This window comes from Crocodylus siamensis, chromosome 15 (assembly GCF_052110815.1).
Source record: "Crocodylus siamensis isolate JL-2025a chromosome 15, ASM5211081v1, whole genome shotgun sequence".
In the NCBI taxonomy this organism is placed as follows: Eukaryota; Metazoa; Chordata; order Crocodylia; family Crocodylidae; genus Crocodylus; species Crocodylus siamensis.
Window position 1 is genome coordinate 17,549,419 of NC_143409.1, and position 26,326 is coordinate 17,575,744.

Genomic DNA, 26,326 nt, shown 5'->3' on the forward strand with positions numbered 1-26,326 from the left:
TCTTAGAAATGTAGATAACTTACTGGTTGTCTAAAGGCCTATGTGTAACTAGTTTTATCATTTCAGTCCCATGTTTAGGATGACCTCCTAAAACTACCAGCACAAGTAGCACGAATTGCCACTCTTGTTGGAAGTCACAATAAAGAATTTGAAGTCTGAATAGACTTTAATCACCTTTCTTCCATTAGCATGTTTTCTTCAGCAAAGGCAGAGCATGTTTGTGGGACAGCACTGGCTGGATTATGCCATTAGAAAAAATCCACCACCTATCTGGCATCATTTGCAATTGCTACAATAGAAATACTTATTCAAAAAAATGAAAAAATAAAATGTTAAAGCAAACCACTTCATTGATGTAACCTGGACCCTTGATCATCTTCCAGTGTTGATTTAAGTCTATTTTTGATCAGAGTGAATTTGAAAAATGAGCGTTCACCCTCATAGTTTGTGACTTCAGTCACAAGACTCAGATTCATCACAATTATTCTGGCAACCCACTTTTTTGGATTGTAAATTGGGGGCAGCAGCAGTTCAGATCCTATGAGCATTCACTGAGCAACCACCATTAGTCATACAGTCAAAGTAAGTACAGGAACTTACGTAAGCTTTCTGGCAATGCAGTCACTGAATAACAAGTTTGTCAGTGATAGCAATGGATACTTCAAGATGGAGACTCTGCAGAATATACTCTAAGTGCTATTTGTCTGGGTGTTTTTTGCTCCTCAAATATAAAGGATTAAATCCTGAACCCATTCATGTTAATGGCAAAACCCCAGTTGACTTCAATGAGACCAGAATTTCATCCATAATGTCTTAAACCTATGCACAAAAGAAAAAGGTAATGGCTTCAACATTGGGTCAGGGCTTGCAAATCTCATCATGATATTTGTGATAAAGATTATTGAGGGGTTAAGGATCCTGATTGTGGTATGCTATGTGGATTATAATCTGCTTTCTGAACATTAGTATGCAATACATTCGGTTACTGTAAAACAATATTCCAAAAGTTTTCCATGAAGATGGTCTCCAAGTTCACTATATCATATAATGGACATCAGATTTTTGGACTTGCAGAAACCTAACTTTAAAGATATTTACTATGTTGGTAGCTTTTGGCAGAATCATTTTGAGCAAGATAATGTTTTCAGCATGTATCTCTTTAAAAAACAGAATATCATAGATGATTAGAAAAAGAACTGAATACATATAGGGATTGCAGAAACATAAATCATGGCAGCAACCACTGCTAGATTTGATGAATATGTGACCCATGAAACTCACTTTTCCAAAGAAATACTGACTTAACGCTCTTTAAAAATCCAGACATGGTATATTTGTTGTTATTCTATCCTCTGACATTAGCAATTTCATTTCTTAGAGGATATAAAGGAGAGATTCAGAGAGGGCTTATATAGCACAGCTCTCAGATAGCAGGAATTTAAGAAACTTTTATCTGTGACTTGAACGCACAACAGCAGCATGAATCTGTAAATGAAATCCACACATGAAACTGCTGGTGAATAGATCTCTTACCTGTTTAAATTAGTGATAACTTATAACCACAGATAATCCATTAATAAATATATTATATATGCATACAGATACACTAGCAAAATGCCCATCAAAAATGACTCGGGGAGCGGGAGTGGGGACAGAGCGCCACCACCCCACGCTGACGCCGCCTCCTAGGAGTGTGGAGGGAAAAAAAACTTGCTTCACTGTCCCCTCCATCCCCCTCTGCCAGCAACCTGTGCCACTGCCACCACTGGCCTCCCCACCATGCCATCCCCTCCCCCCGACTCCAGGTCCTGCTCCTTGGAGGCAGCAAAGTGCCACCATGATGGCGGGAACAGAGGGACAGGGGGCGAGGTCATCACTGGCCCTGCACCCCTGCTCTGTGCCCTCCATCCCCACCATCATGGTGACACTCTGCCGCCTCCAAGGAGCAGGGCCAGGGGAGGGGGATGGCAGGCCAGCAGCACTGGCCTTGGCCCCCCACTCTGTCCCCTCTGTCCCCACCATCATGGCAGCACTCTGGACTCTGACTGGTTGTTTCACTAACCAATCAGAGTGCTCCAAGAGCATTACAGACAGAGAAACAGGTGGACTAAGCCCTTTATTATAGACACACACACACTTTTTTATTATTTATTTAGTGAAAAGTGTAGTGATAGCCCTACTGCCCTAATTAAATGTTATCCTATGATGTTAATCAGGAGATGGATCCCACCATGAAAGGACACAGCTGTTTTTTGGTTATCATCATGCACAACCAAAGAAATAACTTAAAAACAACAAAATGGCACTGAAATACTTCCCTTTATTCTGCTTTTCATCTTTTAGTCTTCTTAGCATTCATCATATTGATAAGCCCATCCATTGTAATTTGAGAAAAATGAGGCAGCATCTTACTTCACACTGTTTTCACACCCAGAGACAAAAAAGTGAGCCTACAAATGCATTTAATTAATGTTGATAAATGCAAGTGATACAGTGGTGTACAGAATTAACTCAACAGTCTAACCATTGTGAATCTCTGGGGAAAAAAATGGTTTATTTAATGATTATGGAAGACAATTATTTTGATATGATTCTCCTCTGATTTACACTAGTTTTATCCCAGTGTAGTTCCATTAACTTCAGTCAAGTCTCTCTTTACTTACAGTAGTGCAAGTGAGAAGTGGGCCCCAGGTCTATAAAATAGAAAAGAAAAACCTCCAGTCTCCCCTATAAATAATCAGTTGATTTTTTCTGGGCTTCCAAGGAGCCAGATTTGTGCTTCAACTGCTGATCACAAAATTGATATCTTCAATGGAAAGCACATTGATGCTTTTACTGCTATGCTGTTTACCGGATTATCGTATGAAAGTGAAGCAATTACTTGTAACATCTTCTGCCATTATAATTACTAATTTGCCCTTGACAAACTAATCATGCCAGAATTTGAGGCAGAAATTGAATACCTATGGATTGTGAGTCCTGAATCAATTCAGAATATAGCTAAACATTATGCAGTGCTCATTAATATGGTATCCAAGAATCAAAAAAGGCTCTTAGAACCAAAGTTAGCTTGTATTTCTTATCAATATCAGCTACCTCCTTTTGACAACTTCTCATGCTGCAGTTCTCTGTGTATTGCATTCAGACCACATTTCCACCACATTCTATACCATGGTCATTATTTTCTTCTGTACCTGCTTCAAACAGGATGAAATTAATCAATTGCACACAAGTGACATGACACAGACTTATGACCTTGCCCAGCATCCAATTGTTTCTAATTGATTAGCTCCAGACATAAGCATGTTAATAGCCAAAAATAACACAACTGGAAGCTATGATACGACATTAGAGTAGTTGACTGTGTGTGGCCCAGAGAGCACAGCCCTGAGCACCCAATTAAAGAAGTAATGGTTATTGGAAACCAGAAATGTTATGTTAAATAATATAAAATATCTTTAATGTGCCCAAAATGTGATAAAACACTAGAACTTGGGATCATGTAATGCTGCCTACAAGACTAGGGTATGTGTTCACGCCTGTAATCATAGTAAGCAGATAACAATATTCAAAATGATAGTCAAAACCAAAAGTCTGACCTGGCTTAAAATACTCATGAAACTACTCACAATAACCTATTGATTATTTCAGTATGTTTCTTTTTTTTGTAAAGAGACAAGTGAAGCTCTGCCAAAACCCTTTGTGGGAAGGAGGAAACTATGCCAATACCAGTTTCATTTCAACAGTTAAAAGAAAAAAACCCAGGTTCTCTTCAAGATGAAAAGGTCCATATACAAATGGGGTGTAGCCCTCTGCTGCTCCCATCTTGTGTATATGCATTAAAGTAAAATTTACACCAACCTTTTGTGACTGCTTCCTAGGGTCAGGACTGACCTTAGGCTCCTGAGACTCCCAAAGGGAACTTGGGCACCTCTCACCTTCCACCAGCACATTGGACAAACTGTACTAACTTAGTCTAGGACATGAAAGCATACAGAGCTGGCCTTAGGGGTGGGCAACATGGGCAACTCCCCAGGGCACTGCGCTCAGGGGGGCACCAGACACAAACACACACATATACACGAGCAGCCCATGCTCACAACAGCACTCTCCCCCTTTCCCACCCCACCCCGGCTAATCCCCACCCCAGGCAGGAGGAGCAGTGCCCAGGCCAGCCAGTCCCCCTGCTCCAGCCACTGTCAGGAGGAGCCGAGCTGGGCAGCGCGAGTGACAGCAGCTGTGCCTGCCTGCCTGCCACACAATACCGCTCTGCCTCCCCACCGGGCTGCGCCCCTCACCCCTGCCTGCCTGCCTCTGTCTGCAGCAGCACCGTTGACTGTGGGAGGGAGAGGGGTGGCTCTGGGAGTGGGGTGGATACCAAAATACAAGTTTGCCCAGGGCACCATTTTCCCTAAGGTTGGCTCTGGACACGTGTAAAACTTAGCCTGGTTTAAATGGGGTTTAAACTTGAAATGGACAAGTACGTTAAACTGGTTTAAAGCTTCCCAGATCGGTTCAAAAGCATACCTAGAAAAATCAAGTACCTTTTGAACCAGGGGAACTCACTGTGAGAACAGGGTCCATTTTACATGCGGACACCAAGCTTCGCGTAACATGGGTCTGGTTGGTCCTCCAAGTATCCCACACAGCACAGCTCCTTACTAATACCACTCCCAATGGTGCAACTGGCTGGTCTGGAACACAGCCAGAACTCTACTGCTCCTTTTTTTCCCCTTTCATTAGCATTTTTTTTTTAAACCAGTGAGTTCCCTTGCACTTTGTTCAGTAAAAGCTATGTTTCTAAGAATCTGCTACGTTCTTACTCCCTATGTGACTGCAGCCCCTCATCATGTTCCCTAGCCCCAGGGAACCCAAAAACATGGGTCCAACCATTTTCCCCTGCCCCAAGGACCCCAGTCAGACAAGTATACTGCAGAGTTTGGTCAAGTGTAGGCTGCTGAACTGTAGTGAATATATGTTTTGAAACAAGGGAAAGCAGAAAAGTAAAAATGCCCCCAGCCACAGGTCACCCACCCCAGAAGTGTGGGTGCAAACACTCTCCCCTCCATTTACCCACTGCCAGGCATGCTGGGCTGGGTGCTCACTCTCACCACATGGTAGGAGCCACAGCACTTCAACCCCTAGGAGGTCACTGTTCTACCTGGAATGCTAGGGCACTGCATGTGTGGACACCTCTAATGCAGTTCCCAGTCAGTGATATTTGGGAACTATTAAATTACTGTATGTGTCCATACCCCTAGAAGGCAACTGCCCTGCTTCTTTGTCCCTAGGGTCAATTTTGGATGGGGAAACATATTTACCATTCACTTAACTCAAGAATTAAAGGAAAGCAGGCTCAACAAAGCAGTATAGCTTTTTCCTACACACACACACACACACCCCAGACAGAACTTATATTTTTCTATCAGCTATGCCAGTGCACTTAATAGCTTAATTTTTTTTACCTGCACTTCTAAGAAAAAGCCAATATTTTTCAGCCAAACAATAAACCCCTTAAGTAACTTGCACCAGCAGTATCAGGTGATGGGAGTGTTATGATCACTGTTTATTGTACTAAAAATGGTATAAACCCATTGCTCCCTTCTGCTCCTCACATGGGTAAGTTCCCTTTGTCTTTCATGTTATACTTAGCTTATGAACTCATGAGGTGGTACCTAGACATTGGCTACCACAATGGGACTAAAAGCTTCACTGGGGCCCCTTGGTACTACCACAATACAAATAATAATAGCAACAATATTTATCTCTGACATTCAAAATCATTTCATTTATTTGTTTTTAAAGTTCCTCCATCACCATAAGAGGTTCAGAGACATGTAAAATATTGTTTCGATTTCTTGATTTGTATGTACTTAAAATATCAATGAATACTTGAAGTTTACTGCACTATGGCGAATGACATACTATGATGACTTCTATGTTGCAGGGAAGCACTCCATAGTTTTGAAAGACTCATTTCGTGGAACTGATTAGACTGATGTGTCAGGCAATAAATCTATTGGTAGTTGTGACTTGCCTGCACAAAAAATCTGATCCAAAGCTGTCTGTGGAAGTCTGTGGAAAAACACTCACAGACTGCTATGGGCTTTGACTGCTACTCAGACATTTATGCATGGGCCTCTTCACCACAACACCTGAGCTCAGACTCCTGGGAGCAATGGGAAGCTGCATTACTTTGAAGGAGGCCAGTCATTACACACCTAGCCAGACCATCCTTCTGCTCCTATGATGACAGACAGGTTGAACATTACAGCACAGATCCCTTGAATCTAAGTTCAATAACAGGAAAATCTCTTCCTCACCGTCATTGGCTGAGGGACACAGTTGCTCGAACCATTTTCTGTATAAAAGCAATAAATGGAAGGGGCTAAATTGCTTCTCCACGTGCTGCCTCCAGTTAAAACTGCAAAAACAATCGGCACCTACCTGCAGATGAGTACAGATGGCAAATGCAAGCCAAGTGATCTCCCAGGCGAGGCCCGGGGCTCTGGAGCTGGTCATCTTTACGCCCTGTAGCACAGTGGAGAGAGATTGGTTCAGTTACAAACAGTCGAGGTGCTTTGCCAGAACTCAAGGACTACAGCAAACTGGGCGAAGGCCTGGAGCCGGGCTTTGGAAGGGACGCAACCCAAACATCCGAGGCTTGTGCTGGCCGGTGGAGCAGGCTCGCAGCACACGCCGTGGGCAGCCTGTGGGCTGGAGTCATTCCCCTTAGGGAAGTGGGGGGAAGAGGGGTCAGGGAAGTTTGCAACAGGGGATGAGCCTGAACCCCACTCAATCTGCCATCCATCAGCAGCCCCCCCAGCCCAAGCAAAGAGTGAAATCCAGGGTCTTGGATGTGCCATTACAGCCTGCTCGCCCACTCAGGGCGCAAAGCCCAGCTCTGGAAAGCCCCGGCTCCAGGCAGCTGGGAGACAACTGGCCAGGAGGGGGGAGCAGCCAGTCAGTGCCGGATCACCCCAGCGAAACTCGGGTGATCGCTTTTGTCGAGAGCTCCCAGTGAAATCCTGTAGCCGCGCACGTGCCGGTCCGCGACTGTAACCCCCTCAGCTGCGGGGCTGCCGGAGGCTGCCACCCCGGGCCCGGCGCCCCCGCCGCCCTCGGCTGTGCTGCGGGGCATCAGCCCCTCTGAGCTGGTCTTGCCGAAGACACCGGCCGCGTCGAGGTCCGGCGCTCGGCTAGGCAGCACCTGTCCGCTCTCCCGCCGGCTCCTCTCGAGCACGAGGATCACCCGGGCCCGCCGCCGCCGGCCCATGCCCGCAGGGCTCGGCTCGCCCCGTCCGGGCTGCAAGGAGGCTGCGAGCTGCGGCCCGCGCGCGGGACCAAGGAGGGCGACCCGACTGACCCGCAGGGCGGGCGCTCACCCCGCCTCGCCCTCTCCCGCCGCCGCGATGCCGGCACGGCCCCGGCCTCCTGAGCGCCTCCCTGCGGCGCCTGCACGAGGCTCCCCCTCCCGCTGCCGCGCCCGGGTCACCCGCCTCGTGCCCTGCCCGCCCGGCGGGGCAGCCGCGCTCCCGCATCCCGCCCGGCCCCAGCCCAGCACGCTCCGGGAGCCGCCGCGGCCGGACGAGCGCCTCCACCTGCCGCGAGCCCCGCGCCCACCTGCCGCCCCGGCAGGGCCGAGCCGGAGCGCAGCCCCTCGGCTCCGGCCGCTGCCTCCCTGCCCCCCGCGCGCCGGCCCCTCACCTCGCCCGCGGCTCCCGCCCGGCCCCTCCGGCAGCCGCAGCGCTGCGCCCGGCTCGGCACTGCGCGCCCGGACTGCGCGGAGCCGACGCCGTGTGGTCAAGGACGTTGCGCTGGAAACTTCTCCCGTCTCTTCGGGCTGCTTGGGAGCGAGCTGGAGGGGGGGAAAAAAGGAAAAAGAACAAGGCTGTGCTCCATAGCCGGGAAGGGAGCGCCCTCTGTTGACACCATGCTGCGGGGAGAGGAGACGCCCTGAGGGAGAGCCTCAGCGCCAGCGCGGGCCAGCGCCGGCTCCGCGGCAGCGTTTGCGGCGCTGCCGGGGTCTCGGCGGGCGCGGCGGGACAGCGCCCCTGTCGCTGCTAAAGGGGCCCGAGGCGCATCTGCCTGGTGGCAGCTTTCCCACCGCCCTCCATGTGCAAGACCTTGGCTGTATGGAAATGGGAGACTCCTCTCTAGCTTGCTCCCGGCAACCGGAACCGGGGGGCATCCGAATCCCGAGCTCCGGGCTTGGGCCCGCACGGGCGTGCCCGCCAAAGGATTGGGAAGCATCTGAAGCCCCAGGTGGGGGTGGAGGATGTTTGCCCGCAGTAGGGCCACATACGGTTCTTGAATGACTCACGGATCTGGAATCAATTTGGCTGATTTGGCTTGGAACACAACACATTTTCCTTAAAAAATAAAAGAATATAAAAAAATCTGCGATCACGCGGCACCTGGGTAACTCACCCTTTCCTTGTTGGTGAAGTTGCACGGGTGAAGCTAGCGGGCACGAGGAAACCTGTTGCACAGGTGGCCCCAAGTTGGACCTCACTCAGTCTCCAGTTCTGTTGATTCTGGGGTCTGAACCCGACAGGAGTGACTCCCCCGAGCTGCCTCGGTGGCACGGGCTAAAACAGTAAGGCGCAAGCTCTGAGGAGCAGCTCCCAGCCCTACTGAGGGAGAAGCTGCCCAAGGTCCACGATCACCTTTCAGAGCAGAGCTCCACTGTACAAGTGTTGTGCAGCCCTTGGTACCTAACGGGCTCCCTCTGACAAGCTGGAAAAATACTTTGCTGGATTACTAGCAGCTGACCACAGTCTTGCTGCCCAATGGTCATATTTAGAACATAAAACGTTCTGCTTCCTGTGTGGATAAATTCAAAACAAGGTTTGGAGATATGGTTCTAATATTTTCTAACAGGAAGTCTTGTCCAAACATTTGTCCTTCCTCTCTGCTTTCAACCCAACCAGGCTCCTCCCTTAAATACCATTTATTTTTCTTTTTAGCTGTCTCCAAACTGTTAGCCACAATGAGCTATGTACACTTTTTCGCAACAAGACACACTGGCATTGCAACTCTACCAGACTGAAGGAGAGAATAGATCCAAAAAGTGACTTTTAGATGCTGTAGTTCTCCAGCGCCATGAATGACGGGAGCAGCCACAGACACTGCCAGCAGTCTTGGCAGCGGGGGGAGGGGCGGCGAGTGCCGACCAGAGGTTGGCAACCACCTGCAGACGCCGCCAGCAGCATCAACAGCAGCCATCGCTGGCTGATCACCCACAGATGCCGCTGGCCATGTCAACGATGGGAGGAGAGGAGGTAGCAAGTGGCAACCGCCCACAGCGGGTTTCTAGGGGGTGCACCACCACACTTGGGGGTGCACATGCACCCGTGTGTACCTGCTACGCGTTGCCAGTGTCCAGTGCCATGTGCATGTTTTGCAATGCAGTCGTGAAATGGGTGGGAAAAGGTGAAATAGAGTGAATAGAGTAGAAATGCCAACTCTGTAGACATCAGTGCGCAGAAAGCAGCCACAGCTAATTCGTAGCCACTGAGAGAACTTTTGACAGCTCTGACTAGATTTTCCCCTCTGCTGGCTGGGTTTGCTCTTGCCCTCCCTGCCCCTTCCCTGCCAGTTCCTTCACTCCCTCTTACCCCTCCTCATCCCTGCCTTGTGCCTTTCACTCCTTTCCTTGCCTTTTCTTTCCCTTGAACTTAATCCCAACCAATTAACCCACCTCCAAGAAATCACAGCACCAACTAAATTGTTGCTCTCAGATTGTTTGCACTTCTGATGTGTGCCATGTGGAGCTGCCTGGCCAGGAGGGGCTCCAGCCTGGGGAATCTGGGGGGAGAAGTGAAGGAATCCTTTTCTTTTTTCCAGTTTGAACTGAACTGAAATCGGTGCTATTTTACTTGTCTGCAGCCTGGACGCCCCAGTAGCGTTTTGTTTAGGAAAAGCAGAAAAGCTAGAAGCTGCTCAGCGAAGCTGACGTCTCACTCATCCCAAGCCCTCTGGCGCCTGGGCAGCCCTGCCATATGATTTTCTGGAGCCACAGGCCTTAGCAGCTCATGCAGGGCTGGATTAACACATAGGCAAACTAGGCACATGCCTAGGCCCTGAGCTGCAAAGGCGGCCCTTCCCACCGCAGCAGCGCAAATGGCCCTGTCCGCCTCCCTTCCCTCCCCTGCGCTTGCTACTGCTCTGGCTGCTCCTAGCAGCAGCTCCAAGCCCTGCTCCCTGGGGGCAGCAGTGCTGGGGTGGGGCTCTCGACCAGCCTGGCAGTCTGTTTGCCTAGGACCCACTAGTTTGTTTGAGTTTGTTTGCCTAGGAGTTTGTTTGCCTAGGGCCTACTAAAGGTTAATCCAGCCCTGAGCTCATGCCAGGATTTGCAGGCTCTGGAACTGGCTTCCCATTAGAATCTCGAAAGCTCTGAGAATCTGCAAAGCGAACAGCCCGGCCAGTAGCACAACTAGGGGTGGGCGAGCAGCTGGGGCCCATGGCTCTCCTGGGTTGTCCTTGTGTAGAAGGGACATCCCTCTGCCCTGTGTGGCTGCTCTTGCGCAGGGGGGAGGGAGACTGGACCCAGTGATGCTGGGTGAAATAGCATGCAGCACATCCAGGGGACACTTGTAAGGAAACCTTGAAATGCTTTCTTTCCTTTTCATTATTGATTTCCTGGGGCAACGAGCATGCTGAATCTTGTTTTTTTGTAATCCCTCCTCCCCTTTCACTTATTCAATTAAGTACCATATACAATGAGAAGAAAGTTATTCAAGCTGAAATTTACTTTTAATACAAAGAAAACCATAGTGTCCAAAATGTTCAGCTCTTCCAGCAGAGCTCCTGTCCCATCCCAGTCAGGGACCAACCCCACCAGAGATGGGGAGCTTGGGAACCTCAACCCTGGAAAACATGAAGGAAGAGGCAAGGGCCTGTCAAGGTCGGAATTTACTTAGAAATTGGATTTTAGATGCAATTTTAAGAATTTCTCCTTTTGACAAAGAGCATTGAACACTGGACCCTTAGATTAAAAGGCTGACACTTTTCCAACTGAGCTATGCAGGCTCTGCATAAAAGCTGGCCTGTTGCTGTTACTGTCCCAAACCTTAAGTGTGGGGCTTCTTCACTGAAGGATGCTACCTGTTCTGCCTCACCTGCTGCTTTGCAACCAGTTGCATTTTGGTCTGGAAAAAATAGGTCTCTTTTTTCCATTTTATTCCACATGTGAAGGGTTTTCTTTTCACTGGGAGGAAAAAAGAATCTACTCCAGTGAAATGGGTACAGACTTGGTTTTCTTCCTCTTGTTAGCATGCACAACCAAAACCATGGAATTAGGCAAAGGTCATTTCTCATGGTGTAAACAGATACAAAAAAAGCTTGCCTCCACTTAATCTTCCCACTCTTCTCTCCTAGGAGAGCTCTCAGCAAGGCAGGTGCCCAGTTTTATGGCCAGCAGTGGCAGTAGGTGAACATGAGGGCCATTAGGCAGAGGCAGAGTATGTATCAGATGGTGCAAACAGAAAAATAACACTAATGCCTGGGCACCACCAGTCAGAGAACCTGGCTGTACCACAGCTTGAACTCAGGACTCTTCTGCATCTAAGTCAGAGATAACCACCACTACACCATCAAACCAGAATTGCTTATATTCAATCTTGTTATTCCTGTAAATCAAGACACATGTTAAAGAATTAAATGCTTTGATTCAATGAGTGCATGAGCTGAGGACAAGACTGGTCAGACTGTAGATCCACCAAGACATCCAGGCAGATTTTTCTTTTTCTTCCTAAGGGAGAAAGCATGGAAGTGAGACTGTGACCTTCCTGCCCTGTAGAAGGCCTGGGAGGAGAATGGATCTGGTTGGGCTGGATGAAAAAGCATTGAAGAGGACGTTTTTGTAAGAACACTTCGAAATATTTGGTCCTGAACTTATTTTTAAAACCTTGTAAAAATGGGACTTTTTCTTATGTTAAAAAAACCCAAACCAATAATTCATCACTTGGGAAAGACTGGAAAAAAATACAGAAAACGAGAAAACAAATCTTCCTTTCCCACCTCCAATATATGATTTTTTTAAAACAAATAGAAGTAGAATTTGAACTGAACAAATTAATGAAGTGGACATTAACCTGGAGCAGGTGATACCGCCCTAGGACTGACAATCCAGCTGTGTCAGTATGGTTATTTGAATCTGGGTAGTTCAGTTCGTAGAGCATCACATTTCTTTAAATCTGTGGCTCCCAGAGCAACAGACATTTGTAGCTTTTCCAGCAAAGAACTCTGACTTCCTAGCAAAGTAACAGGACCGGCCCCTTTTCATAGATTTCATAGACATTAGGGCTGGAAGGGACCTCGGGAGATCATCGAGTCCAGCCCCCTGCCCAAAGGGCAGGAAGTCAGCTGGGGTCATAGGATCCCAGCAAGATAAGCATCCAATTTGCTCTTGAAGGTGTTCAATGTAGGTGCTTGAACCACCTCCGCTGGCAGACTGTTCCAGACCTTGGGGACTTGGACAGTAAAGAAATTCTTCCTTATGTCCAGCCTGAAACGGTCTTGCAGGAGTTTGTGACCGTTTGACCTCGTCATCCCTTGGGGCGCTCTGGTGAACAAACGTTCCCCCAGATCCTGGTGGTCACCCCTGATAAACTTATAGGTGGCCATCAGATCACCCCTGAGCCTGCGCTTTTCCAGGCTAAAGAGTCCCATGGCTCTCAGCCTGTCATCGTAAGATCTGTTTTCCTGACCTCTGATCATGAGCGTGGCTCTCCTCTGGACTCTCTCAAGCTTCTCCACATCCTTTTTGAATTGTGGAGCCCAAAACTGGACGCAGTACTCCAGCTGTGGCCTCACCAAGGCTGAGTACAAGGGGAGAATGACGTCCCGGGATTTGCTCGAGAAGCATCTATGGATGCAAGCCAGCGTTTTAGTCGCTTTACTAGCCACAGCATCGCATTGGAGGCTCATGTTCATCTTGTGGTCAATGATGACCCCCAAGTCTCTTTCTTCTGTAGTGCTATCCAACGTAGCACTGCTGAGCCTATAAGGATGCTGCAGGTTTTTCCTCCCAAGGTGGAGAACCTTGCATTTTTCAGTGTTAAACACCATCAGGTTCTCGTCCGCCCATTTGCTGAGCTTGTCCAGGTCAGCCTGGATCACCCGCCTATCTTCTGGCGTGGATGCTTTGCCCCAAAGTTTGGTGTTATCGGCGAACTTGGCCAGTCCACTCCTGACTCCAATGTCCACATCATTAATGAAGATGTTGAACAAGATGGGTCCCAGGACAGAGCCTTGAGGGACCCCACTGGTCACAGGGCACCACAATGAGTGACTGCCATCGATTACAACCCTCTGGGTCCGACCACGGAGCCAGTTTCCCAGCCAGCGGATCGTGGTGGAGCCAAGGCCACAACTGGCCAGTTTGGCCAAGAGGTGATCGTGGGATACCAGATCAAAGGCTTTTTTGAAGTCAAGATATATGACATCAATCACTTCTCCCTTGTCCAGGTGATAGGTCACCTGGTCATAGAAGGAAATGAGATTGGTCAAACAAAACCTACCCGCAACAAACCCGTGCTGGCTATCCCTTAGGATGTTAGCCTGGGCCAGTCCATCAAGGATGGCCTTCTTAATAAACTTTTCTAAGATCTTCCCCAGGATAGAAATCAGGCTAATGGGCCTGTAGTTAGCCAGATCCACTCTCCTCCCTTTCTTGAAGATCGGCACCACATTGGCCTTCTTCCAGTCTTTGGGCACTGCACCAGAGCGCCAGGAGTTTTCAAAGATCTGTGCCAGGGGCTGGGCTATGACGCCCGCCAGCTCCTTGAGTACCCTGGGGTGCAGATTGTCAGGGCCGGCTGACTTGAAGGTATCCAGCTTCTCAAGGTGTTCCTTCACAAGGTCAGCATTTATGGAGGGTAGGGGATCCCCACCACCCGGATCTCCCTGTCCCATAGCAGGCATGGGCGTCCCATGGGACTGATGAAAGACTGACGCAAAGTACCTATTTAATAGGTTGGCTTTTTCCTGGGCGTCAGTTGTCAGTTGCCCCATCTGGTTTAGCAGGGGTCCAACATTGCCCTTGCTTTTCCTCCGGCTCCCCACATATCTGAAAAAGGACTTTTTGTTGTCCTCGATGCTTGAAGCTAGTTGGAGTTCAGTTACAGCCTTGGCTTTCCTGGTTTGCTCCCTGCAGGACCGGACCAGTGCCTTTCCTTTAGTCCCTCAACTACGCAACAAAGGGCCACTACCTTTGAAGTCTTCCCCACATGTAACTGGTATTGGGGACCTCCCAGGTGCTCCCTAGAAGATCTTCTGCCCAGAGGTACTAGAGCCTTCATCTCCAGGGCCCTAGTGAGGATGATCCCTCACTGGGGTGGGAAAGGAGCCTTGCACTGAGCAGTAATTTTGGGGGTGTTACACAATGCTTCATTTCAATTTGAAAATAAGTTGGCAAAGCTGTGACTGGTGGTAATTGCCTTCATTTCTCATGAAGACTGTTACAGGGTTGAGCGCCATAGTTGAATCCATGTTTGCGTGACAGTGACTCCACTGAAAAACAAACCGGAACTTTTCATCTCTGTAAAAACCCAGGAAATGGGCTACGCTGCTGAAGAGACCAATACCTCAAACAGTGGCACTAAAAAGGTACATTTCTACTCTTTGTGGTGCACTGGATGGTGGATTGGGTTTCTAGACATTCAAGACATGACTTTTGGAGATTCAAAGATTGTGGGTTTAACTTCTACCAGTCAGCCATTTTTACAAAAATACTGCTCAGCAGATTCTTACAAATAACATGGAGGCACCTGCTGCAGCCACTGTTGGCCCCGGGTCATTGCCCCAGATGAAGCTTGTTGAGGGAGTGAAACAGGAGCTTTCTAGAAGAGAGGGGAGGCACACTTACATTCTGAGCTCTGCTCCCCTTCCTGTACAAGTATCACATCTCCAAGCACAGAAGTATGTACAGGCCCTGGCAAGGGTTTGCTTTGGTTTGCTCCCGGCACTAAGGTACTGGTGTTCTGCTTTCACTGGGCTTCAGAGGTAGAACCACCTGCAAATGAAGCAGACATGATCACTACACTGGGAAATCTCTTGTGGGCCCCATGGCACTTACCAACTTATCAGTAGGGACAAAAGTGACTATGCAGGAAAGAGAAGGTCCAAGCCCCACACTGAGCTGGATCTGCCTTCCCTGAATAGTCTTTTGCAGGGGAGGTAGAGGAAGGCAGTGTAGGCTTCTTTCTTCACTCCCACAAGAATAAGCAGAAATTACCTGATTTGTAGTGCAATGGAGCAGAGCACAGAGCTTGCAGACAGTAAATGAAACAGTATGGTTTTGGGTTTGCTTCCCACCAGAAGCAAACCTTCTGGGAGTGGATGAGGGGTTGAATTTCATTCTAGTGATTTTGTCAGTTTTTTGTCAAGGCTTCTGAGAAATTCTTATTTTTACATCTGCTTATATGAAGGAATGATCACTTAGTATCAGTGACTGAGAGGGATTGTGTGTCTGGATAGATAAACCTCTTTCTGTTCCTGCAAGGTTCTTACCCCTGACTTGTTCTCTAACCAGCATAACTAGCCCTTAGACCGCAACTTAGAGGCATCCTATTCCTCCCACTAACAAGGTTTTGCCCATGGTGCAAAAATTATTAGTTACACATCTGAGCAGGCTCTGGTTAGAGTCGGGTCTCTGGAGCAAGTCTACCAAATCGTCGCAAGCAACAGGTCTAGGGATCAGCAATATCTAGGGATCTAGGCAAGGTGCCAGTGATAAAAAAAGATGATTGAAACAAAATGTTTTGGGCTAAAATGTTTTTGTCAAAAGGAAGTTCTAATGTCTAAATTCTTCAGGGCAGGAATTGTCTGCTGCTGTGTGCTGATACAATTCTGAGCACAATAGGCCCCCATCTTGGTTAATCCATAAGCAATTCCAAAATAAACACAAACACTTACAATAAATAATAATGTCATGGAGATGAGTATGTCCATTTTTAATCTGTAGTTTTTCCAAGTAGGCTTTGTGTGGTTTGCATGTCATCTTTGTAAAGGGAAGCAATTCTGAGATTGTTGCACATTTCAAAATACACATGTATCATTTCCTTATTAATCTTTTGTCAGTAGTAATGCTTTTCATTGCACATATGCTTGCTTTTTGTTGGACTGTAAAATATGTAGCATTTAGATGACTATTAAACACGGCAATTGTAAGGCCCTTGTTGTCCATAAAATTGTGAAATATGGAGGTTTCTGCTTATTATTTCATTGAACAATTACTGCCATGATCTTGTCCAATTGTACAGCTGGCATGGTCTCACAAGGAAGTTGGTTGGAACTATGATGGTCTTATCCCTTATTTATTTTGTCTTAACTTAAAACCATGTGTTTTTGCTACTGATCTCAGCAATGAAACACACTCTCATTCTTCTTAGCTTCATGCTTGATTGGAACAACTAAAGCTTTCAAGTAAGATTGAATACTGCAAGTGGGAAGGATAGAGAAAAGGGGTTGCATGAAACAAAACTTTAGCCAAATCAAAAGAGGGAACATCTCATTTTAGCCAAAGTCCATGAGCATACAGAACATGCCAGTTTTAGTACATTGTGATTATCATAATTCAACCTCTAGACTCACATCAAAAGAGGATAGTCAAGTTTAAAAGGGAAAAAGATAGAGTTTCTCCCCCCCCCCCAATATCTTCATATTAGGGAACAAGTGCAGTGTCTCTCTGACTCAAAGTATGTTCAACTGAATCAATCTAATGTTCATGCAAGCCATTTGCACACATAATAAAAACCTATACTAGTTGCAGGGAAATCTTTGGCAAAACTACAAGTCTGAGCTCCACTGAAACAGTGTGGGACAAGATTTGGATCATAAATCAGGATTAAGTTTAATGAGTACCAAGCTGGAAGTGTCCCGCAGAGACTTCATGGCTACATTTTCAGAAACAAAATTTTGGTTTGAAAGCCCTCAGTTATCGATTGTAGATCTACAACTGAGTGACTAGAAAAGGAAAAAAATGTTGGATTTTATGCAACTTATGTCATATACACTGTAACATGGTATATAACCTGCAACGATATTACATTGTAGTGTACTGGGTATTTTATTTTAGACAACAACCTCATTGGTACAGAGATCAGTCATACACTAAAAGGATCATATATTGATATGATGCTATACAAGAACCTAATTTCTCTACTGGTTTAAAAGGGATCAATTGAAACATACAGGCACAGTATGAGCCTGTATGTTTTAATTTGATCCCCAGAAGCTATGAAAGGCATTGCCCTCCACATCTCTCCTCACCCAGTGCAATGAAAGATGACAGCACCATTAATATATGACCAGAAAAGTAGATAGGAAAGAGAAACACGTAGCCCATGCCTTACAAAGGAAAAGCAGACAGACCCTATGTATACATTATACATCTAAACACAACTGGAGAAAGTTGCTTATTGCTTGTACAGTTTGTTATGTTTAAATGACTGCAATATTAACCCCAGCAATATGTACAAATAGTCACTTCAAGCATTAGAATAAAAATTGCCGATTCTTTTCTTAAATTCCTTTTAAACCTCAAGTAAAACAACTTGAGGTTCATTTGCATATTTATGATCCTGCACAGTAGGAGCAGATGTATTAAATTTCATTAGTCTTCCCTCCAGAATAAACACTTAATGATTCAGATGGCATAGACCAGTATTTATTTTTTATTGTACTTTAATAGTCAAGCCCTAACCAAAATGTCAGTACTGATATTTGGAGCTCAATTAGTAACATGTTTGTAAGATTGCTATATGGTTTTGTGGCATACCCTCTGACGGAGGGATTCAGATAATTAATATAGCCTTAATGTTAAATCATGTAGCTATGTACAGAAGATCAGCATTCAGACAAGTGGGAACATATACTGCCGAGGTAAAGAGTTTTATGTTTACTTAGTCAAAACTTACGTGCTTCTTAACTCATTTCCCCCTAGACTTTGCTACCTCCCTGCCCAACCCCCACCCCCAATTCATCTCCCTTAGGACTATGTACAGACCATGTTTGAATTCCTGAGCCTGTTTACTTTGTGCTGTCTGTTCTTCTGCAGGAGTGCCACAGGTTTACGTCCTCGAAGACTTTGATTGCTGCCACATCTGTGATTGTCAGGAGTAAAATGTTCTGGAGTATGTCAATGCCATGTCAGGCAAGCAGCCTGTCATACGCACGCTGGCACAGGAGCTCTGGGGAATTGCCAGTGTTGCAAACCATGGACAGCAATATACTACGGTCAACAGGAACATTACTTTTCCCCAACGAAACTTCACAAGGAGGACAGTGGGCAAGTTATGAAGGGGAGTGGAAGATGCAAGCTTTCATACGGGAATTGTTTCCTTTTACCATGTAAATGTCTGAAGAGGAGGAAGAAAAATAAAGAGTGAATTGCGGGAGGGTGACAAGGAACAAGTGAGCGAGGGAAATCAGGGTAAATGAGGATCGGGTGGGAAAGAAGAGGGCAGTAAAGGGCTGAAAGAAGGAAGGAACGTGGGTAAGAGCAAAATAAGCCAGAGATGGGAAAAAAAGAAGGGTAGGTCAGTGACCTCCCTCACAGAAAGGCGAAGATCTTTGGGGAAACCTTGTTGCAGGTCACTTACTCAATTTTGCACAGGGTCTATTTGGCAGAGCCTGGAACCAAACCAACATTTTCTGGTTCCCAGCCTTGTGCATTGCAATAAGAATGTAAAAGCTTTAACATAGGCACTAAATGCATGAGTGGTCACATAATATTGCTGCCTCATAAGATTGGGACGAGTAACACCTGAAGTTTGTGATGGGGAAATGGGAGGAAGAGATAAAATCCCCAATTGTGCCTGTAATTTATGGGCTAATGACAGAATGAAAAAAAAAAAAGTGAAGAGCAAGTCGGTGCATTCTTTATCTCCTCCAAGACCTATTCTCTTCCTTTTCCCCCCCAAAATTGACAGTCACCCTTGCCTCCTAATTTCTACACCTTCATATGTGAATTATTACCTGAAGACAAAGTAACCCTGTGTCCTTACCTGCCTCACCACGGACAGGCAGCTGCCTACATGGTACAGAGTAAGTACTCTGTCCTTGCTGAGCTGCAGCAAAATGAGATAAATTCTTCCCCCAGTTACATTTTTGTAACCTCTCTAAAGTCAACAGCACCGCCTGGATGTAACTGAGGAGGTAAATTGGCTCCATGTATCAGTTGTGTTATTCTGGGGCTACTAAAGGAGATGGGAATGTTTTTATTTTCCACAAGGGACTCATTTAACTCAGTAGAGATGGAGCACACAAGGTCCTAGATTCTCTGTCAGGCAGTAAATGTAGTAGTTATTTTTATTATCATTCAATGGGCTTCTAATTGAATACCATCTGCTTGGTGGTGTTACCAGTGTGGGTGGAAAGATGAACCAGCAGGGTTAAAAAAACAGACCATTTACAAATTCTGAAGATTTACACTTTAAAGATAACAAATACAGCTGGTTAGAAAACAGAAAAATGTAATTCTTTCCCCATATTTTTGTCAATTGATCTTTGATATACACTTTCCTACCAGCTCTATTATTATACACTGGAACTTCCTCTGTCCTATTTTCCCTAAAAGTGAAAGCACAGATGTAAATATGACCTGCTGTTATACTGGTATGAATTCACACTAGCTCAGTTTAAGTCAGTGAAGCTCTGAGGGTATAAAGCTGAACTGAAAGAATTTGTCCCTCTTTCCTCTTCATTCCACATAATAATTTATTATGGAAATGCGAGTTTTAGGCAAAGGATGAGGAGTTAGCATATGGCCTCAGACTGAAGCAGACTTCAGTTATGCCAGTGTAAAATCAAGTAGATGAAGCTATATTGTAACTGTACGTGTGAGCAGAAACTGACCCTTTCAGTCTAATGTACACATAAGTAAAAAGAGTATATTGTACTGTAAGAGGAAATACGTGTATACCTAAAACGCTTGTATTTTATGTCATGGGGAAAAATCAATAGCTTCATTGTTACATTTTGCTTATAAACTGATTATCAAATACCAGTATATGTACGGATGGGGAAGATGCATAATTGTTCTTTAAAAGTAAAACCACAAAGATCTATGATCTTGGGTCTAAAATAACGTTTGAAAGTAATCTATTATTAAAATAGCCATTTTTAAAATTGTTGGTCTTTTTCTGTTTAAAATGTTATTTCTTCTGCCTTCTTAATATGTATTAATAAATAAATAAATGGGATGTTTATCTGACACTGAGCAGCTGAGTTCTTCAGTATCCTGAAAAAGAAACAATCATGCCACAAATAAATATTTCATACAATATGCACGATATGGCTAGCTCTTTGTTGAGTACAGAATCTTACGGGATATGTTGATCTTTAACAAGGAGCTTGTAGTGCTGGCATAAGGCAAAAAATAAAGTCATCTGGTAAAAAATAACCTGATTTACTTACCGAGGCAAGGAATGTCTTTCTGCATGTAGTACCGCGTGTAAGTTCACTTACAGAGATATATTTTATCTCCCAAAGGCAAGGAATGAGTTAAATCTTTATTTTTGTATACTACAGTTACTGATATGAAGACGGTAATTGCCTTTTAACCTTGAAATGAGGTATCTTCCAAATCTGTATTACAGACCACAGAACTTTAGTCTGGTATTTGTTCCTGATATACAATACTCTGACTTCCAGTGGCCTAGTTTCCTGGTGGGAGCATTTTGATTTTCTCATGGAGTTTCTATCATACATCTTATGTCAGTAATAGCCATTATTAACTGTTATCAGGTAATTTTACTTCAGTAAGGCCCTGGAGAGAGATTGAAGATTAAAGTCTGGACCAGAAGCTCTGGAATAATGACAAAACCCACTTACCAACTAGCATTCTATCAACTTGTTGCTATAAGAAATGCTCAATCATATATTCAAATAGATTGAGTTAGTATCACTTTACCTTTAACATATGACAATCATGTTATGTGAGCCTTTTTCCTCAGTTGTTACACCAAAATTTAGTTTCCGAAAATGTAGCCATGAAGTTTCTGCAGGACACTAGAAACTGCTTATTGGGCTAGGGACAGACATTACCCATAAACAAGTTTAAGTGATCAGAAACTGGTTTAAACCTGTAACAGAACAGATGTGCAGGGCACATAGACCAGGTTAAAAATGGCTGAAACTGGTTTGAGATAAACCTAGCCGAATGTAGTATCAGATTTGACTGATTTGGGTCAAACCAGTTTATGCAATGTCTGTCCCAGACCCCTTGTTGGTTTAAGATAAACCAGACTCCCCCAGCATCCCAGCATGCTCTCTGGGCTGGGAGGGGCTCTCTGCTCCACAGCAGGCCTAGCCCTGCCCCTCTGGTCCTTGGCCAGAGCTCCGGCAGAGATTCCAGGCACAGCAGTGTCTGCCTGGTTTCTCCTCTCCTTGCTGCTCACTGCTCAAGCAAGGATCCCTACTCTCTCCCTCCCATCTCCCACAACACATACCCCAGCCCAATGGACCCTAGGCATGTGGTATGCTAGATAATGCTGAGAGGTGTCTGTGTGTGTGCATATCTAATTTCACTGAGACAGGCAGACAGATCAGTGATGACTTTTTCTAGTTAATTAACAGGTCAGCTAGTAAGCTTTTTAAGAATTTGAACTAATGGAGAGAGGCTATTCTTTTGCTGATGTGGTGATGAATACGGTTATCAGCTCCTTGCTGGCTTGCTTGCCTGTCAGTTTGCTGCAGGCAGTATAAAGAAGCAGGGAAGGAGATTGAAAAGCTCCATATCATCAGCAGATGCATGCATTGCTCCCGCCTCCCCCCCTTGCCTTACAGTGTTGGCTGAGGGCTGGCAACACACCCACCCCCTGAGCAGCCAGCCAGAAAGTCTGGGATGGTGCAGGCAGAACTCCCTAATGAAAGAGTCCTGCTGGGGCCTTGCCACGCCCCCCACCCAGCTCAGTACTGTAGAAGGGAAGGGAGACCTTCTCTAGCACCTCCCAGCTTCTAGCCTGAGCCACTGCAGGTATGTGCCTGAATTTCCTCAGCTCAGAAACCATGTCTATTTGGTTACAAGCCAGTTAAGCCTAGCCAGTTAGACTAACCTGCAAAGATTGAATCAATTCAGGCTCAGGCTTTTTGAATGTCTGTCCCTAGCCTTGATATCCTATTTTGTTTCCAAAAAGTGGTTCAGGACAGGAACTTCTTGAATGAAAGGGGAGAAAGATTGTGAGAGAAAGAGAACTGCTGACAGGTGGCAAAATCCCTGTTATCACTGTAAATGTTGCATCCACCCCTAGATTGTGTCAGGGCAGACCAAATTACTTTTATATTAACTCAGCCTGCCTACTGTCAGTAGCTTCAAATATATTTATTCAAACAATACAAATTATATAGGTCTACAAACAGTCTTCAGTCATACATCAGAAAACCTAAAGCAGCTTACCAAATCATTATTATTGAGCAGGCTGGTCAGAAAATTGGGACTGGAGAGTAGGGTGGACTCTGCACTGAGTTTGGTTATTTTTCTTTTCATTTAAGCTTTTCATTTTGTTTTACCTGCTCTAGGTCTGATATCAAAAAGTAGGGGGAAATTCAATAAACATTTCCAAAACCTTGTTTTCCCATTTTTATTTTGGCTACTTTTATTCTAATTTTGAACAGTTTTTCTAGACTTCCAGGTTGCTTTAATTATTTATTATTAGTCAGATTCACTCACTTGAGTTTTACCTCAGGAGTAATTCCACTGAGGTCAATGACCCAGATAAACAAAGGTACTACTCAACACAAGTAGAATATATTTGTAGTGCTGTAAGTTAACCAGTTCTATACAATATCTGAGTTAAACAGGTGACTGATCTCCATTCTAGAGAGCTTACAGCACAGAAGCACACGTGAAACTGGTATGGTAGTTAGTATAATATAAAGTGCATAAAAACCTGCTTGAAAGGTTGAGAGATCATTACATCATGAAAAATCATTTTGGAACAAAATCAGTTTTGCAGACCAGGAGAGAGGTTAGTAAAGGGGGCTCTGTGTCCTTTTTGCATCTCCTGAATTCTGCCTTGCTTCAGTGCAACTCACAGCATAACTCTGAGCAGCTTTAAGGTCTGTTCTAATAGCCACTAGACAAGCCTGCCTACTGGGCAATTGAAAGTCAGGTGTGGCTGCCTATGGGTCATGTGAAGCCCAAAACAGCCAGTCTGGCATAGAGCTGTACACACAATGTACTCTGATTTACTGGCCAAAATAAAAATCTAAAATAAAAAAATTAGTTTCAGATGGACCTGTAACTGTTTTCTGGTTATTTGCCACTTCCGTTCAAAACCTCTTTTTTTCAGGTCAGTTTTGAAACCAAAGAGTTTCAAATCAAAGTCAAAATATTTTATTTTTCTCTGAATCTATTTACTAAATTCAACTTGCTTTTGCAAAGATTTTTAGGGTTCTCAAAATCTATATTCTTTAATTAATGTACTATTTGCTGAGAAATATTTCATTTTTGGTCCACTGTAGTCAGTGGCCATACCTCATCCTGGCACACCTTTAAGCTAAAAAAAATTGATAAAAAGGTGGCATAAATCTATATATTGTCCACAATTAGATAATATTTCTTGGTCTCAGCCACAGCAGTAGAAAGAGAATACAATGAAATGCTGAAGCAGGACTACAAGGCCAAAAACTAGGAATCAGCTACTGATTCCATTTCAGACTCAGAGACAAAGTTAAGGAGGGAAGACTTACTGTATTTTAGCAGCTCTGCTATTTCATGCGTCTGCTTCTATCCCATGGTAAATGGAAGCTAAAGCTGGTAACTTAGCCTTATTTTATTCAGGATAAGCTGCCCAGTTCAGTTTTCACTTACCATGAAAGAGGAGAGGACACACAAAACAGTTCTATGTTAAATTTGTTTGCCATTTAAGTTATCTGTCTACCTATACCCAGAATGTACCTCCTTCTGTTTTCTGCTACTTGTGCAAGGTAAGTTAAGTGAAATATATAATACACTGAAGTAGCTTTGTATATTTTTGAGCTCTGTCTTATAGCAAGAGATTTTGCTCTCTTACACAGGTTTTGGCAAGCAAAAAGAAGATTCTTCAACTAGCAGATCTCTTGCTACTTCCTGTGTTTGTTTCAAAAACATATATTGTATGTACAATCCAGCTGTTTAAATACAACCAGCAAACACAATGGTGACATATGCTCTTACTATTCCCTTGTACAAGATGAAGAACAGAGGCAAAATCTGCCTTTACATATATACACATAGTTCCTGAGGCTGTGTGTTCTGATTTAAATGATCCTCAATATTTTTCTCAACTCAAGCTTTCCATTGGGGAGTAACAGCAAATGGCCACACTATATTAAAGTACAGAATATGGAACTGATTGGCAGAAAAGGGGAGGAAAAATGTCCAATCTTTTTCAGTGGAACAAGAATTAGAGGAACTCAGTCCAGGCATATATCACTGTCATATTGCAGGTAGTTTATGGAGTTCATTTCAAAGACAATCATATGCTTTAGGCCTTTTCACTGCTGGTATTCAAATAATGTAAGACTAGAATAAATGCTCACACACCCATCCTTTTATCTTCTCATCTACAGTACATAAGTCTACCGGTGTCATGTACACCACTAGGCAACAAGCTCTTGAGGCAAAGGACTATGTCTTCCTATACCGTATGTTCTGCTATGTGCTTTGCAGCCTGTCATATGGTTACTATGAATAAAGAATAGTAGTTAGCCATGTTAGTCTGAAGTCAGGCAGAAGGAAGGATAGATACACACTGTATAGATTAACTGAGAGCCTAAGCACAGAGCAGTCCTGCCACAGTATGTGATGAAGTACGCTAGAGTTCACAAAAGCTTATGTTTTCTATATATCTTACTTAGTGGGCACATATTGTTTCTGGTCAGCCTGGGCAGGGAGCACTGCCCCAGCTAGGTAGAATGCTGCCTCCCTGCCACATGGAGATTGAGACATGTCCTGATCTCCACATGGCTGGGAGAGCTGTACAGGCTGCCAGGCCTCCCAGCCATGTGGAGATCAGGATGCCCAGTCAACATCTATACACGTGCTTTGGCGCATTAGTTCAATGCACCAATTTCTAGTACCTGTATCTACGGGTACTAGAAAAAAGCACATTAGACTAATCTATGGCACAATAATTGCTGCGCACATGTAGACAGTGAGGACTGGCGATGCATAGGGGGTGCACGCAGGTGCATGTGCACCCCCTGAGCATGGCAGTGCACCCCCTGCAAAGAGGCACCATCAACACTGCTGGCAGCGCCTGTGGGCGGTCTCTGCTCGGCCCTGCCTCCCCACTGCTGGCACCACTGGTGGCATTTGCGAGCAGTCCGCAATCACTGCTAGCTGCCACCGCTGCTGCTGGCGGCATCTGCAGGTGGTCGCCAACCACCGGTCGGCACTCGCCACCCTTCCCCCCCCCGCCAGCACTGCGGCTGCCTGCAGGGACTCCCTGCTTACCACCACCACGCTCCTGCCGCCAACAGCACCACTGCCACCTGCAGGAGCTCACCGTGTCCCAGCAGCCTCCGGGGGCACGCAGCATTCTTGTTACTGAGCATTTGATTAGTCTAATGTACTGTAAAGTTTCTCATGTAGATGCACCCAGTTAGTCTTTATGGTGCATATCTATCCTGACTTGTGCAATTAATAAGTAATATGAAAGAATACAAGCACAGTAATCATTTACCTCCATGGCTCTAATAAAATCTTTTCTTTTTTTTCAAGACATTGGAAAAAGACTTCAAGGTACCACCAGTTCTATGATTTTCAAGGCATGGCTGCAGCAGTCCAACCATACAGCCTGAACTACAAGGACAGGACTTAATTCACTTGTAAAGAAAGAACAAGCAAGGGGAACTAATATGGGGAGTGTGCATAGGGGCCAACAGCAAGACAGCCTGGAAGTGCTGGCTGAGCTATTTCCTATCAACCCTGGAGACACCAGGAGCAAACTACTACCCCATAGAAACTAATGGAAGCTTTTTCACTAACGTAAATGATGACCGAGGGTTATTTCATGCTAGGTACCAAGCAAAACTATGGTGAAAGCAGGGTTGTGACTTTATCTTCTCTATACCCAGTCACCAAAGCAGGCTAGAAAAAGGATTGACAAAATGCTACATGCCCTTCCCAGAGAAGCAGAAATTCTTCATGGACATACTCTGCTCTGGGGACGTGAGACTCACAACTAGCCAACACAGCTGTAGGCCACAAAAGGTCAGATTCAACAAGGGACTTGGGTGCCAACAACTGAGGTGCCACAGTGTCTTTGACGTTCTTGGCTTTGGACTGGAGTCAAAGTTTCAGAGTTGGTTGTCTGGGCCTCCTGTTCAGTGT

The 26,326-nt window shown here is 45.3% G+C and overlaps 1 protein-coding gene across 5 annotated transcripts in view; it reads right to left on the reverse strand.

Moving 5' to 3' along the window:
• The window catches only part of ADAMTSL3 (ADAMTS like 3), a 369,750-nt gene that overhangs the window by 339,981 nt on the left and 3,443 nt on the right, over window positions 1-26,326 (reverse strand). For 2 of the 5 annotated variants that reach the window (XM_090029326.1, XM_090029325.1), the window contains 4 exons: window positions 14,873-15,019; window positions 8,431-8,591; window positions 7,708-7,858; window positions 6,448-6,531 (listed from right to left, as the gene is read on the reverse strand). In XM_090029326.1, the coding sequence (XP_089885452.1) occupies window positions 6,448-6,522 (75 nt within the window). In that variant the 5' untranslated portion in view covers window positions 6,523-6,531; window positions 7,708-7,858; window positions 8,431-8,591; window positions 14,873-15,019. Of the gene's footprint in view, window positions 1-6,447; window positions 6,532-7,210; window positions 7,367-7,707; window positions 7,859-8,430; window positions 8,592-14,872; window positions 15,020-26,326 lie in introns of those variants that run through there. The other 3 variants (XM_090029327.1, XR_016439382.1, XM_090029324.1) reach the window with 3 other exon arrangements.